Source organism: Nansenia antarctica (genome assembly GCF_963989245.1).
Source record: "Nansenia antarctica genome assembly, chromosome: 4".
Classification (NCBI taxonomy): domain Eukaryota; kingdom Metazoa; phylum Chordata; class Actinopteri; order Argentiniformes; family Microstomatidae; genus Nansenia; species Nansenia antarctica.
The window spans coordinates 55,710,234-55,727,171 of record NC_137689.1 but is presented as its reverse complement, the minus strand read 5'-3'; the positions used below and the strand labels follow the sequence as shown (position 1 = coordinate 55,727,171).

General features: G+C 48.0%; 1 protein-coding gene across 1 annotated transcript; it reads left to right on the top strand.

Annotated features, from left to right (window-relative positions):
* Positions 1-107: 107 nt before the first annotated feature.
* Positions 108-15,410, top strand: ssh1b (slingshot protein phosphatase 1b; the record flags this gene model as incomplete). The annotated part of the gene is made up of 15 exons (XM_080529480.1): positions 108-188; positions 2,339-2,376; positions 6,729-6,829; positions 8,290-8,354; positions 8,550-8,671; positions 8,841-8,909; positions 9,314-9,379; positions 10,397-10,591; positions 10,856-10,949; positions 11,194-11,322; positions 11,646-11,692; positions 11,948-12,094; positions 12,540-12,740; positions 13,260-13,881; positions 14,199-15,410. The coding sequence occupies 15 exons, from the start codon at positions 108-110 to the stop codon at positions 15,408-15,410; spliced, it is 3,189 nt and encodes a 1,062-aa protein (XP_080385606.1).
* Positions 15,411-16,938: the final 1,528 nt, after the last annotated feature.

Sequence of the window (16,938 nt, the reverse complement as noted above, 5' to 3'; positions counted from 1 at the left end):
TTCACCTGTGCTGCACAGGGACAATCTCGGCGCATCTTGTCCCAGTGCAACGCGCCTCCTTCCCCCTATCAAAGGACGGTCCCCTCCTCCAGCAGCAGTAGCCAGCCATGGCTCTGGTCACCCTGCAGCGCTCTCCCACCCCTAGCGCAGCATCCTCTGCCAGCACCGCCACCACCAATGCGGGGGAGGTAAGTGGAAACGGACCAGCGCTGCCGGGGTTGTGCGCTCTGTAGGCTGCAGCACTGGAGAGGAAACGCCGAGGATGCGACCGATAGCGATATGCCACATCCACAATAGGCCCAGTACCGCGCTGGGCGCTTCTCACTTATCAATTGAATTGTGTCAATTTACCGACATTGGCGATTTATCCAGGCTTGACCGTTATTCTTTAAAATAATGTATTGGTCTTGCGGAATTATTAGCGTCATGAGTAGGAAAATGGTCATGGCCTGGCTATGTTGGCTTGTAAACTAAATCTGAGCCGGGGATTAGTACCAGAACAATGCACTCATTGCATTTGTGCAGGCAGCTTTTTAGTTCTCATCTTAAGCGTATTATTAAAATCCAACAATGCCTTATCATACTGTATAGTAAAACTCGTTTGGGATCTTGCTTTTACACATTTAGAAAGCAATTCCTTTCAAGTCATCTGTCAGTATATTCTTTGTACATAGATTCGATCAGCTCATCAGTGTCTTCCCTGACTAGGAATGTTTATAATAATGTAGGCAAACAAGCTTGAAATCATATCGAGTCATTGGGACGTTGGATGATGCTGCATTTTGCCACCCGCTGATTACAGTGTTCCCATGACTGTCAAAATACTACTGTGTAAGTGAGCTGGGCTTATGTTTCAAAACACAGATGAGATCATAGTTAGATGGTATGGTCAGTAGAGGGCGCTAGGAGCTACTCTTTAAGGTACTGTACTACCTTATAGCCTACATGTGTATACTGATACTATGAGTTTCATTCCTCGAAGTTCAGTAAACATAATGTGCATAAATCACTGCTGATCTTCCATAATGTATCTTTTAGGCATTATGCTACAGTGGCAGGGAGCAGTTCATAATTGTCAGCCAGAACACACACACACACACACGCACACACACATACACACATACACACACACATACACACGCACACACACACGCACACACACACAGGAAGGCTGACTGCTGCAGCAATGATGTCATACTAATTACATCATCACAAAGATGTCATACTGACAAAAGTAGTCTAATCTTTCATATCCCCTGCATAAACTGTACATTACAATTGCATTTTCCAAATGATTTTGAGCCATGGCACCAAGTTGTTAGACATGGCTCTGTTTGGGGCATCAGATCTGCCGGAACTGTTCCTGTCATTGACTGTCAAATGTATGTGAGAGTCCAAATGAAGGCATACAGTACAGTGCACTGACTGTGCTTCATCACACATTTAGAGACCAAACTACGTACTAAAAGTCTGGTTTGGGTAAAAGAAGCTGTCATGGATCACACAGGTGGCTTTATGCAGTGTCACAAACCGGGCCGCACGGTCATGACAAAAGAGGGAGACGCACACAACCAAGTAAACTAACAAATTATTTATTAACCAAAAATAGTAACATAAAGAAAGATAGAGTGTGTAATCAGTGAAGTCAGTAGTGTAGGTGAGTGGAAGAGTGTGTAGGTGGTGCAATAACAAAGGCCAAACATCAACCAAAAAACTAAGGTGTCTCAGGGCGGAGAGCACACTGCAACTGGGCTCCGAAAGAGACTTTAAGGACCCAGTCACACAAAGCCCAGGTGCTGCCAATGTGATAATGACCTCTGCCATGCCCACCTCCATTACCTGCCAGGATGGCGCACACACAGGTAACAGGTAGACAGGGTGGAGAGGGTCGTCACAGCAATGACTTACTGGCAACAACCACACCCGCTCTACCGCCTGTCTTCATAGGAGTGGCGGTTCTACTCTCACCACGATGGTATTGAATTACATTTTCGCAGAGATCAGAAACCTCCGTTTGTGACCGTGTCCCCAGATGATTGTGTGATGTCCGCCACTAGAGGGGTCTCTTCAGAGTCATTATGGCTGAGCATAGACCTACTGTATGTCAGTGATATTGTTAGGAGGTACTGTATCATAGCAAGGCCATATGGATATAGGTTATATGGATAGATAATGCTCTGTAGTTCAGCAGTTCATGCAACTGTGGTCTGAACTATGAGCTATGATCGCAGGGTTGGTAGTTGCTGCTGCTGCCTGAGGCTAGGGATATCGGCCTTACTCAGACTGCTTACTGTAGCATGCAAAGCTTTTAATGTTTATCTCGGTCTTTGTCTTACAGGATTTTGGGAGTGATGATGATCGGAAAGCAAATCAGAGGTATGCCTTTTTTTTTTTCATACTTTATCCAAAAATAAAAGGAGGAATCCTTTGTGCTTTTATCCTCACAGTGGAATATTGCATACACTTAAGCAATAGCACTTTTAGTCCAGAAATAATATTTTTAGCCTCCCTTGGTGCCTAACTAAATGCCTCTGGTAAAGGCATGTCCAGGTCCACATAGGGGTAGAGTTTCAGCTCTCATGCTTTCCAGAATAGCTGAGAATGTGGATACATGACGGGATGTAATAAGGTATAGTCATGATCTGTTGTGCTCCATTTTATGGAGGGGATAGTATGCATTGTATAGCCAGGAAATCAGTATGTTTTCCCAAGCCCTATGGACACTGACATTTAAATGGCGCTCACTCTGGGCATAAGAGAACAACTATGATGCATTATTGCAGTGAATTTTATTGTAATAGCAAAATCAATGTCTTCATCATACGATGCTGTACAGCTAATTTGTCAGTAAGGGGGGGGGGGGGGGGGGGGACACTTTACATGAGCTGTTGGGAGTGAAATGCACAGATGGAATGCTCTGCTCTGCTAAAGAAAGATATGATGTAATATTATTTTGTCAGGGCTTGTCTAATCTCTTGATTAGACTGTCAGTTTCTTGGTCGGAGAGAGGTGAGAAGGAATATTTGGTCTTGTTGTTGTAGGCTACACAGTCAGTTCTGTACTCAAACCCTGGGCCATGCCATCACAAACGTACACAACCCAGACCTAACCCATCTCAAAGACATGAGGAAACATACAGGGTGGGCGAAGATTGAGACATGATAGATGACATTCTCTGTGGTAACAGATACACGAGATGGAAGGAATGTTTCGGTTTGAAGGAGAGAATATTCAGATGAAGTACATTTTAGGAGAGGCAGAGCCAAATGCCTCTTCTGTGTGTGAGGGGGGGGGTGTTGTTTGCATAAACCCAGAATTCATTTGTATTTTATGTTACCAGGTGAGTTGACTGAAAACATAATTTACAGCAACAACCTGGTGAAGAGCTGCAGAGCAGAGTAGAGGAGAGGGGATGAATGAGCCGATTGAAAGCAGGGTGGTTGATTATGTGGCCATGATGGGATGAGCGAAGATTGGGAATTTAGCCAGGATACTTGCATTCACATGCCTACCCTTGCGATAAGCACCATAGGAACATGTGTCTATGTCTCTGCCAATTGCCTCTGTGAGTGATATGGCCTCTGTGAATGATATGGCCGTTTGCCCAGTACAGCAGAGCAAACATTCACCTTCAGATATTTGGGACTCTATATTCACTTTCACTTTCACTTTGTTTAGATTTATCTGGAGTTAAGTCTTCGGAATCCTTTGAGTTGATTGCAATGAAGAGGCACCAGTCTAGAGACTGTCTGTAGGGCGAAAGGTGTAATAGTTGCACCATTGATTATTAAAGAGTCTGTTGGCAGCAGCCCAGTCCACATTAGAGCTGCTCCTCTCGACTTGTGTGTCCCGAGGACCCAGTGATGTCAGCATGTTTGTCTCTCTGAGGGCCGTACTGTATCAGTCAAGCTGAAACCTGATACACTTTTTATCCTCCAGCAGTCCTTGCTTCTCACAGCGATCTCAGCGAAAAAAAGAAAGAAAAAAAACGAGTTATGCAACAGCCAGAGAAAGAGCTGACCACATGACAGGAGGTGTGGGTGTCGTTGCCGGTGTCTGTGTCGGTGCTGGTGTTGGTAGCATTTTGTAGCATTTTTGCTTGAGTTTCTATGTTTGGAGTGCCATGCCATAGCCTCTAGTGTTGTGTACCCAGTTGAATATGCCTTTTTAATGTTTTGTGTGGAATGCTCGTCAGGAGCATGTTTGCTTTTGGCTGAGCGAGGGACTTTTCCAGAGATCCTTTGGGATTCTTCATGTTCAACAGCTTCTGGCTCTGCTCAGCAACTCAAGTTGTCGTCGAGCTAGTTCCCCTGCCCTCCGAGCTAACCGAGGCAAAACATGCTTGAATGGTGCTTTTGTAGGGAGGTGTTGTGGAGGGAGTGCTGATTGCTCAAGCGCGTGCGGTGAGGAGAAGCCGGTGCTCGTGGGCAGAGAGCAGGCAGAGCACAGCAGACATAGAGAACACTGGTCCTCACAGACATCACTGCTACAGACAGTAGAGGAAAAGACATGACGGACTCAACAGACCAACCCAGGATACATGTCAAGTTCAACCAAAGATCTGCAGCTTAATTTATTTTGTACTTTTTTTTACGGATACTTGCGCTTGGATACTGTGTGTATACAGTATTTAAGTCTATTGTGGCAGCAGATTGCATGCGTGTAGGCTATATATATATTTTCACCTGGAGGTGCTATGAAAGCTTAAGAGAAGACCTTTCTGAGGAGATCCGTAGACCGCAGAGAGGGAGGAATCCAGTGGCCGGCAGGAGCCATGCATCTGGTTGTGGAACCGTCCCAGAAAGCCATGCTCACCATGGTGCCTCACTATGTGGAGAACGCAGTTTTGACTCAGAGAGAGATCTGTCGCATGTAAGTCCTCTCGGCACCCTTAACTACAGAGGAGACACTTCTGAGTGCATCACTCAGTGGCTTCATTACGGAATTATTTGTATGTGGTGTCGAGGTGATAGTTTGAAATTGTTGCACTTTCACAATAGTCACTGGAATAACAGCAATGTTGTGTTAACAACTTTTCACTTCATGCCTCTTTACATTTGGCAAGGGATGATCATTTGAACTCTGATTTTATCCTACTGTTTTTGTTGGTTCCTTAGAGTCATGTTTGTACAGTTGTACTGTTGCTCTACGGTGTCCTTCAGTGATTCTTTCAGACCAGCTGTTGTAGAGACATTGACACTCTGGTTGCTCTCAGTCACAGTGTAGTAGACAGTAACAGTGGAGTAGAGAGGGGATTGCCAGTATACAACTATGAAGTTGTTGCTGTATGTTCATATATATTGTATCTCTCTTGTCTCTGGCACTTGGGATGTTTTGATATTCAGTACTCTACATCCCAAATATATCTAGGAATCAGACACCTTAAGGGTGTTAGTACGTAAGTAACTACATTCACTGTGATTCAGTACTCTCAGAGCCTCTCTCATCAACATTATCATCATCATCATCCTCATTTAATCAGGACAGTTTGTACAGAAACAATGCTGCTACAAAACAGGCGAGGAGAAACAAAAGGTCTTGTGACAAGTCCCACTCTGTCATAGCAGGCTTTGTGTGGGGGCAGAGAGAGAGAGAGAGAGCAGCCTGTGTGCAAACAAAGCCACGCTCTGTTCCTCCTGGCCCGTGTGTGTGTGTCCAGCAAACGCCTAGCTCACTTTCTCCTGGTCAGCACCACCGTGTCCAGGACAGAGCAGCGAGGAGGGCCTGTCTCTGGGCAGAGAGGGGAGGGCGGTGGCTAGACAGACACACAGAGAGACACACACACACACACAGACATGACATGATATGATACAGAGCTGGGTACAATTGCCTGGTCGTCCCCGAAAGGTCAGTGGACCTAATGAAGTTCCGTCAGTTCATTTTCAGAGGGACATGTTTTCATCAAGGAAAGGTCTCTGAAAGCTGCACCAGTGCAAGTTGCTGCTGACATTCACTCACTGATGAGCTTGGAACATCCTTCCATGGTCACTGAACCTTTGAAAAGCAATTAACCAGTCAGCCCATGCCTCTTACCTAACTCTGCTCTCTTATTTTGCCCTCTGTGTGTGTGTCTACATCCCCCAAGTTATTCACTTCTATCCCTGGCTCAAGGGAAAAACAAAATCAGTAGAATTACAGTCATCACTTCATTTGGTAAGGGTCCAGAATACTAGTGGAACATGGACCGTAATTGTACCTCATGAGTCTCCGGAGAGATGGTGTGCGATGGTCACTGGGTCGTCCTCTATGGCTTTCTCACCTGACTCAAGTGAACACGTCAGGGATTGCATAACACCGGTCAGAGACCTCATGGAAAACGGGTTGTTATGGCTCAGATGTTCCGTGCCAACAGACCTCTACACAGGCATGAGTCGAGCACAGCAACATGAGGGCAAAGTTGAACAGATGTCAAATAGAGAGAAACAAAGCAGCTGCAGAGAAGAACGAGGCTCTCTTCGCTCTTTGTTCACGGCGCGCAGGGTTTTTGCTGTGTCACAATACTAAAGGTATCATGGGGGCACAGTATGCCATAGAGAGTTCAACAGGCCCCATGCTAATCTGATATCCTGGTCTTTAGCCGACTTACAGTGTGAAGCTTTTGTTTCACTTCTCCTGTTTCATGAATGTTTCTCCTATCACCGTGTTACAACATCAGGGTGGATTCTGCTGGAGTCTGAGACGTCTGTGAAACCTCTCCCCCCACCCCACCCCCTCTGTCTGTCTTTCAGCCTCTCCGAGAGCTTCTTCATGGTCAAAGGAGCTGCACTCTTCCTCCAGCAGGGCAGCAGCGCACAGGACCCCAAGACCCCCACACATCATAAACACGCAGGTAAACACACACAAAGACATTGTTTAGTGCTCTGTAACAATGTCTCTATTTGATGAGGTGGCTTGGCCTTTGAGACAGCGCCTGTGATTAAACCATATGTGGTGAAGTTAACACACTGTGGCACTTTGAATGACACAATTGTCAGAATGGGTTGAAGTGACCCAAGAGCACGGTGACATTTTCCCAATCGTTCTTTTAAAATGTGATTGAAAAGGCAAACCAAACAAAAAGGGGTTTGGTCGATTCTGCTTGTTTGAGTTTCCCATCAAGATGTTACATAAGCTCACCAAGCTGGACTAACCAGCCTGCGTGTGTGTGTGCCTGCGTGTGTGTGTGCCTGCGTGTGTGTGCCTGAGTGTGTGTGCCATGCGTGTGTGTGCCTGTGTGATACTGAGAGTCTCATTGCAGTAACGTTACAGAGATAGTGCTATCCCCTCATATGGAGTCCATACACCACCCCTTCCTCTCCTCCCCCATCCCCATGATACAAAGCTTTATCACCATGTCCTATGCAGCCAGATTCCTCGATTACAGCATCAGTCATTCAAATCAATGCTCTGCTCTGAGAGGAGTCCTGGCCCTGATCATTGTGCGCACATGTATGACTGTGATACTGGGTGTTTTTAACTGATAAGCCTGAAGGTTGTACTTAGAGATTAGATGTTTTGGAACACTTTCCTCTTTATTTTCAACTTCTGTCATGAGATGTGAAGGCTTTTGGTCTTCCATGCGTAACAGACGTCTGTAAATGCGTCCGTCTATGTGTCTGGTGTTTGAAAACCGTGCGGGAGGGTTTGATCAGAGGTACTGATCTGAAGTAGGGCGGTGCTCTGAGTTGAACAGAACTCTACAGTATACACTACTACAATGTGGCTATATGGCTATACTGTATAACCCATAAAGTACTACTGTATTATAGGGATGCTCCGATCTGGATTTTTGGGGCCGATACCGATCACCGATTTTTTTCCTCAAGATCAACCGATACCGATACCGATTTTTTTAAAAATACATAACTGTAGGCCTACTGACTGGATAGCCTACATATTTTTTGCTTTTTAGACAAAAGTTTTGATCCATTAGGCACCAAGCAAACGCAGACCCATTTTTATGGCATAGTAAAAGTCTGGCCTATCACCCAGTTAGGGCCTGAAGCCCAAGTCAGTCGATATGGCTGTATAAAAGACATCATAAACGTGGCCTTCATGGTTTACATACTGTTACGTCCTCCTATGTTTTCTGTTCAGTTATCTGTCTTCCCCAGGGAGAAAAAAAAAAAGATCGGTTTTTGCGATCGGCCATTTTTGCCGATCACCGATCGAGTCATTTGGAGTGAAATCGACCGATTTAAATCGGTGGCCGATAAATCGGAGCATCCCTACTGTATTATGTAGGTGTGTTTTAAGATCATTACTGGGGCACAGTTTGAATGGATTGTTGACAGTATGACTCTCTTCCAGGTGACTTACCTCAGCATCTACAGGTCATGATCAACACCCTCCGTTCAGAGGACCGCATTAAGCTGGTCAGTAAAACACTCCCAAACACAAACACAATTATTCACTCTTCTCACACACACTTTATGCCCCCAGGTAACATACATCTTGGCACTCATACTGTACGCACTCACACAAACACGCACGCACGCAGATGATACTAAATGTAACCTATTCCGCCTATTCCTGCTACTTGTAATACTTGTACTTGGACTGTCCGCCAGGCGGTCCGGTTAGAGAGCGGTTGGTCAGACCGGGTGCGGTACATGGTTGTGGTCTACTCCAACGGCCGCCAGGACACAGAGGAGAACATCCTGCTGGGGATGGACTTCACTGATAAGGACAGGTATGCATGTCTGTCCTCCACGGTCACGAGTAGTAATACAATACAGTATGTGAGGCAAATGTTGCACATTGGATTGTGGTGAGATTTGCTTTTGTACAAATATGCTGTTGAAACGACAGTGTTGATTTGTTATCGAAGTGTAATGGACCATTTTTGATTTTGTTTTTAGTAAAAGTTGCTCTATTGGGATGGTTCTACCGTTATGGAGCGATACAAAGATACATTTAGATGGAGATGGGTGAGTGTCACACTTTTTCCCCCTTGCGTACACATACCTTACAGTGAACACACAATGACAAAATGGCCAAGTACTGTATAGAATGTCTCGCTGTGGAAGTGTTAGTTCTGGGTCTAACAGTAACGTAACACTGATTCATTATTCTGTTCCAAAGGACTAGTGATGCCGAGTCACTGACCCCTAATGGACAATAGAGTACACTACAGGCATTTTCAGAGGCAGATGCGTTCTTGCTGAGCTGTTAAAGTCATCCCTCTCTGTGTGCCGGAGGAATGTTCCACTGGTTTGTGTCCTGAATAGTCCCGTGAACCAGCGCAGGCAGTGTTGGTGTTCCCAGACCACTCCACCTCTCTCGTGCCTCATGGACTCAAACTAAACCCACCTCTTCTCGTCTTTCTCCCCAGGGGATTTAGTGTGACCACAGCGGGACGGGCGCATGTCTTCAAGCCTGTGTCTGTGCAGGCCATGTGGTAAGTCAATAGGTTGTTTTTAAATCTACTGTATTCCCTTCAAAAGATCATGTTTTGACGGCCATTAATCCCTGAAACAGATCCATGAACTCATGAACTCTCTTGCCACCTTGAGCAAAACAGCTTTTTTGTAATGAGTTGTATAATGAATATGAGTGAAGGTAATGATGAGTGTAAACTATAAAGTATTGGGAGTTATTATGGATGGTGAAATACCGGCAGCTTTGTGTCCCTGCACCTCCTACTGGTCGATAGTTGTCAGTGCCATATAAATGTCCTTGTTCCAACTGAAAATGTCCCCAGAAAACCAAAAGGGACTTAACTATAGTGCTGTTCAATAAGCCGTACACATAAAGCAAGCCACACCATAAGAAGTTAGACAGAGTCACTGAACTGGCGTATAAAAGGTTTTAATAGTAGGCCCTCATACCTACCGGTACACAGAAAACAAAACATCTACTCCCCAAAGTAAAGTAACGGGCACTCCCCACTACCTTAAGTTGTCAAGTCTGTGGCAGGGTGGAAGGGGAAAACGAAACAAAGGAAAAAGCACTCACCGCCCTGCCAGACAAGGTCAACAAAAGCTACATCAAAAGGGAGAAATCAAACACAAACTAAACCCATAACCAAACAGAGACAAGATACAGAAACCAAAGGTAGGCAGTGTTGAGAGGGCAACCACACATTTCCACAGGCTGCATCTTCTGAAGGGCTTAGAACTCAGACACGGGTGCTTCACATCAGCATCCCATGGCACCGCCTCCTCCTCCTCAATGGAGCTGCACACCACCTCAATGGAGCAACTTGGGCAGGAGCCTAACAGTCATGTTAACACACTCAGATCTCGTTCTCAGTAGCCTCATGGTTTGCTCCCTCGTATCTCCTGTTAGTAAGAATCACCGACCAGACTGATGCATCATAAGTCATAACATTAGTAGAGTTAGCACAGATGCTAACTGACCTTAACCTATACTGTATCACTGAGTCAGGTCTGTATGTGCCCGTCTGTGTCTGTAGGTCTGCGCTGCAGATCCTCCACAAGGTGTCCGAGGTGTCTCGCAGGTACAACTACTTCCCCGGGGGCATGGCTCTCACCTGGATGGGCTTCTATGAGAGCTGCATCACTTCAGAGCAGAGCTGCGTCAACGAGTGGAACGCTATGACCGACCTGGAGACCACCAGGCCTGACTCCCCTGCCATGTTTGTGGACCGGTAAAGACCTCCGTCATTCACTTCAGGGGTTCAAATCATCATCAGACAGTATAGCACGTTTTCTACAACCAGTGCAATTACATTGCGATTTTAGATGGGGAAATAAATGGAAACAATTTGTTTAACTGGTTCCGTTCAGCTTGACAGTCATTTGGCATGGTCTTTTATGCTGGCTCCACATTAGTAGTTGTTAAAGTCTCTGGGGGGTGAAATGATGAAGTGTCGTGCATTAGTAATATTGATGTATTGATTTGGCTTGGACAGGCCCACGGAGAGAGAGAGAACAGAGTGTCTTATCAAAACCAAACTACGTGGCATCATGATGTTCCAGGACCTGGAGAATGTCACGTCTAAAGAGGTATGTGCCATCAGGCCTCATAGGAGCCTCCTTGCCTTGTAGATTCAATGCTGTAGGACTGAGTCAGAGAGCCCTCTCGTTTTCTGGTGGGGAAAATGTCCCCGTAGTCCATGTAAAACTAACTTGGTTTAAACTTGACTGGAGTCCTTGATTGTGTTGGGGAATTCAAAATGTAACCGCTTCAAATTGACCATAAGAAGCTTGGCTTTGTAGAGTCTGTACCACTAATCCTAACCCTTCTCAGATCCGCACGGAGCTAGAGCAGCATATGAGCTGTAACCTGAAGGAGTACAAAGAGTTCATTGATAACGAGATGCTGTTGATCCTGGGTCAGATGGACAAGGCCACTCTCATCTTCGACCATCTGTACTTGGTGAGACTTTTACCCTCATGACATCGGTCCATACCCTATCTATCCTCTGTTCTAACCTCTCAACTAACCCAACTACTACTAGCTACTGTGACCCTGCAGCAAAGTAGGTAGTTACTCCCTGACCACGGCTGTTTTATTGGTTCCACTGCACAATGTCACTATTATGAAGAGTTTATCTGTTAGTTAAAGTAGATAACTTGATCCAAACCCTTAACCTGAGTATACAGAGTTGATTCTAACCTGAATCCTGAGTAACTCGAGTTGATCTAAACCCTTAATCTGAGTTTGGTTGATGCTCATTTCTCTGTTTGCCCCTGTTTTAGGGCTCTGAGTGGAACGCCTCCAACCTGGATGAACTAAGGGACTGTGGGTGAGTGGGCCTCTGTGACAAACACTTGTGCAGCTGTGTCTAAACTGCTCGGCTGCTCAGTCCTGGCTCACAATCACCTTATTGTATTGTTGGTTGTATTCCCCTTTTGTACATGTGTGTCAGGTCATCATTGTCAGGTATCTGTCCTCCAAAAGGCCCACCACCCATACATAAAAGTGTGTGCTTGAATGTGTAGCACCACTTAAACTTAAAAGGCTGACGCATGTTTTTTGTTTTTGTTTTTTGGGGGTGTAGTGTGGGTTACATCCTCAACGTCACCAGGGAGATTGACAACTTCTTCCCGGGGACGTTCTCCTACCACAACATCCGCGTCTACGACGAGGAGGCCACTGACCTGCTGGCACACTGGAACGACACCTACAACTTCATCGTCAGAGCCAAGTGAGATCCTCCTTCCCAGACAGCCTCTATAAGCTAACAAACCCACATGTATTAGAGCATGTGAAGTAGACTTACTGTTTTTCCACCTCAGAACAACCATAGGCTTTCCCAGGAAGTCGGTTGGGATTGTGTGAATTTGCTGCATGCACTGAAAGTGTGTTGACTTTTTTATTTTATTTTTTATTTTTTCTGAGTGGGGCAGTCCCACTCATATTTTTTATTGACAGTACAGTATAGATTATGACAGGAAGGATGGGTGAGAGAGAGAGGAGGGATGACATGCAGGATATGTCCCCGGCTGGAATCGAACCGGGGACCCTGCGGTTACATGGTCGACGCTTAACCCGCTACGCCACCTAAGCGCCCCGTGTGTTGACTTTCTATGTGGCTTAGGGACTACATTTATTTTATTTGGTTAAATTCAGAGTTTATTATTGTCCCACAGAAAGAACCAGTCCAAGTGCCTGGTCCACTGTAAGATGGGCGTGAGCCGCTCTGCGTCCACCGTCATCGCCTACGCCATGAAGGAGTACGGCTGGTCTCTGGAGAAGGCCTACAACTTTGTGAAGCAGAAGAGGGGCATCGCCCGGCCCAACGCGGGCTTCATGAGACAGCTGGCGGAGTACGAGGGCATTCTGGATGCCAGGTGAGTCTGGGTTTATGTCATGTTTCACATTTATGTGAGGGGGGGGGGGGGTGCTAGCTCTGTTTTTAGATTGTTATTTTGTCGACGGGTGCTAGCGGACTTTTTCATTGACGGGTGTTTTTCTTCGACGGGGGTAGCAGACTTTTTGATTGACGGCTAGGAGCTTATGCTAAATGTTATGGAAACCGCATAGAAACCTGCTTATGCCAGCGGCCGGCCCTGTTCATAAACTCAATCTCTGTACCGAGCCGTACTGTGCTGGCAGTGTTGTTCGGGGTTGTTAAACACATGCTCATCTGGTCCCACAATATATTTGGTGCCCGCGCTGAGGGGCGGGCAACTGTGACAATGTGGAAACCCCGCCTGTGTTGATGCCGGGCAATTGTGACGGTTGTCCAACCAAATTTGGCCACTAGGTTGTAGTACTGCATCATTTGTCCCATACATTCACATTACATCCCCCACCCTCTCCACCCCCACCCTCTCCACCCCCACCCTCTCCACCCCCACCCTCCCCAGTAAGCAACGACACAACAGGCTGTGGAGGCCCGAGGCTGGCGAGGACCCTTCAGAAGAGCTGCAGGCTTCTGGCCTGGAGGTTCCTGGGGACGAGACCCCTGTGCATGAAGACGAGGCCTGGGGGGGCTGCGGGGCCTCCCCCTGCAGAGGCATGGGACTGGGGGTGGAGCCCCTGGACCCCCTCAACTACAACTACTACTTCAGACGCCTGTCGGACACAGCCCTGGACAGCGAGCCCTCCACCCCCGTCCGTGGCCCGCCCCTGCTGGGCATGGAGAGGGTGTTCATCGAGATCGAGGACGTGGAGAGGGACGCCCTGCTGGAGGACGAGGGCTTCCCCATGGCCCAGCTGGCCCTGCCCGGCGAGGGCACGGCGGCCCAGACCTGCGGACGTCTGGAGCCTCTGGAGTTCAGCACCGTGGAGGAGGAGGACGAGGAGGAGGAGGCGCAGAAGGAGGAGGCCGAGATGGCCGCCCTGGCCCGGACGCCGGGAGAGGGAGCGGCAGACGGCAAGGATGAGGAGAGCAGGCTCGGTCTGGCCAACGTGAACCGCTTCAACAATGAGAATGCCAATAACAGTAACCGACTGGCGGGCAAGCGCAGCTGCCCTGCCGCCTTCGACGTGAGTAGAGAAGCCATTAGACGGTGTAATGTTAGTATGTTACCATTAACAGCAATTATCCTGTGAGGGTTCGTTCATAACTACACCTGGCCTAGTGGCTGTATTGCAGACATTAAGCCTGTACCTAAGTATGATGTATTGCCATAAACGTAACATTTCTGTTATTATTTGATCACATTTTACTCCCGTAATGACTTCTGCCAGAAATGACGAGCACTACGTTATTAGTTTGCAGACCTGACAGAATTTGGCTATCATTCCCTCCGTCTTTGTGCCTGACCATGTATTCCCTCTGTCTGTCTGTTTCTTCTGTTTAGGACAGTGCTAGCACAAGAAACCCTTCCAAGGTGAAGCCCTCCTACCAGTCCTGTACAGACTGCCTGCGTCTCCCCCCAGGGCGGCGCTGTGAGCGCCCAGCCGGAGGCCGCACACACCGCCTTAACCCCACGCGCCACTGCGGCCTGCCGACCATCTCGATAGACCCGCCTGGGACTCACTTTGCCCCCACCCCTGCGCCTCCCCACTGTGCCCCTTGCCCCCCCCTCCCCGCCACCGTGGCGCGCCTGGAGGCCTACCGCCAACGCCTGGTGTCTCCGATGAGCTGCGAAGAGCTGCCCCGCGACAGGTGCTCCCTGGAGACGGAGAACATGGACGAGCTGCAGGAGGATGAGGAGGAGGAGGACGAGCACGAGCCCCGGGGGAGCAGGGAGGCCGGAGGGACCGGAGCCATCACAGAGCTGACGCTGCTGAAGCTCAGCCTGGAGGGGGAGAGGCCAGCAGCAGTGGCTCCTGGTGAGGCTGCAGCGCTGCAGCCAGGGCTGGAGATGGACTCCCCTGGTGGCGAGGTAGAGTTACTGCACGAATCCCACAGGATGGGGATGGGGCCAGAGCCGGGGCTCGTCAGGCAGCGGGCAGAGCAGCTGGAGAAGCTCTCAGGCCTGGCCATGGAGGGTTTGCCCTCGGCTGGGCCCCTACCTGAGCAGATGGAGCTGAGCTCGGAGGGCCTGGGGGCGTCGGTGGTGGTGGAGGACATGGAGGTAGAGGGAAGTGTAGGCGGGCAGTCAGAGACCCCCACCACCAGTTGTTCTGTCACAGCTGTAGATCCCCAGATGAACACCACTCCAGTGACGTCCCCGCATGGCTCCGCCGTGACCCACACGGCCGTGTCCTCCCCCCCCTACAGCTGCACTCTCGCCCGCAGCTCCAGCAGCGGAAGCCTGGGCAGTGTCCGTGAGGGTAACACAGGCGTGGTCCGCCAGCGCGCCCAGGAGATAGAGGCCCGCATCAGGCTGGCCGGTCTCACCATGCCCACGCGCCTCAAACGCTCCAGCTCCCTGGCCAAGCTGGGAGGCCTCACCTTCTCCTCCGAGGACCTCTCCATTTCGGCCGCCTTCTCCTCAGCCCTGGCTGACGCACAGCTTTTCGCCACCACCGAGCCCCCAGCCCGCCCCTCAGACCTGGCCGTGCCCCCAGGGGAGCCCTCTTCCCAGGGGGACCCCTCAGAGCCCCCTCCCACCCCCTGGAGCTGATCATACACTGCTGTTGGGTCTCACCCACTAGACAGGTTGGGTCTTGTTGCACCACAAATAGGAGGGAGCTGATGTCGAGGACCATGGAGCTGTGGTCTGTCTGCAGAGGAGACATGCCTGGAGATTCCTCTCTGCCTCTTGGAAGGTACAAACGTTGGCACGTTGATTGAGAGGAAGAAAAGAACAACATAATTTGTATTCCTGCTATTAATGTACTGTACTGTATGTTTATCAATCCAAATAAGAGATATTATTGGAGACGATACTCACGAAGGCGCTCAGCCAATGTGTGCAACTGTGCCCCTGTTTGTTTGATCCACTCTTATCTCCTTGTGTTCACCTGAGCAGATTACTGGGAAAGTGAATCCTAACATGTTTTCCAGCTGTTCCAGCGTCACTTAAACGACTAACCATATGAGCATCCTCCTGCCTCTCATGCAAAGTAGTGCACCACGGAGACTGTCTCGGTCAAAGACTTGCTTTGTTGACTTGCCTCTCTCTGTCCACAATGGCTGGTTCACCATGGCCTCCTCCATTGAGGTCCTTAATGTAATAACGTCTTCAAATCGTCAGTAACAGTCTTTTCATGGCAGTCTAGTGTCAGACAACAGTGTCCCCGCCGGGGTTAGAGCTCCCTCATCATGGGAGCAGCAGACTTAACCTATCACGCATGCTATGGATGATGGGAAGAAATGCAGTTTAGAAAATGATATTGAAGAAATCCTCTCTTTTTTTTCTTCTTTTTTTTATGTTCTCTTCTTGGAAGGATTTCTTTCTATTCCGTTAAGGTCATTTGGGTCATGCTTACAATGCCTAGAGGGAGCAAGTGAGCTTTTGGTTAGCCACAGCTGGACTCTCAGCACTGTTGTGCAATGACGCTGGACGATCTGATAAATGACTAACTTACATGTTAGTCACTAAAACTAGAGGTAAGATATTTGGTGGATTTCACAAAGCTGCATCACTATACTGTACCCTTGTGGTAGTCCTCTGCCCCCACACACCAGCTGTAGTCATGGCCATAGTGTCATCTGTCTCTGAACACAGCTTTATCACTCTGACTCTTTCAAAGGAAATGAACTAGGTTGTGATTGACTGAAGGTTTTCCAAACTGTATTCTTCAAATTGTACACTTCAACTGTGAAGCTTTAGTCTATCAAGCACTTAACCCCCCCCCCCCCCCCCCCCCCCACACACATACACAATCTCAGATGGACTGGGCTGGACAGTAGATGTCAGGGCTTTGTGAAATCTGCTTCAATTAACTGTTATTGTGCCACTTGTCCACAGAGACTGAGCAGCATTAGACCACCTTTCTTTGTACTGTTAACAAACATCATTTGTTACGCTGTGATACTTAAGCTGTACAAGACTAAATGTTTGACACTCTAAGGCCAAGGCACAACAATGGTATTGCAGTATATTAGTGGCCACTAAGATGGAGTCCTTGCCATATATTTAAGCATAACTACTGTTTTAGTCATCTGATACAACATATCTGTTTTCACTTATTTACTTAATTTACTTT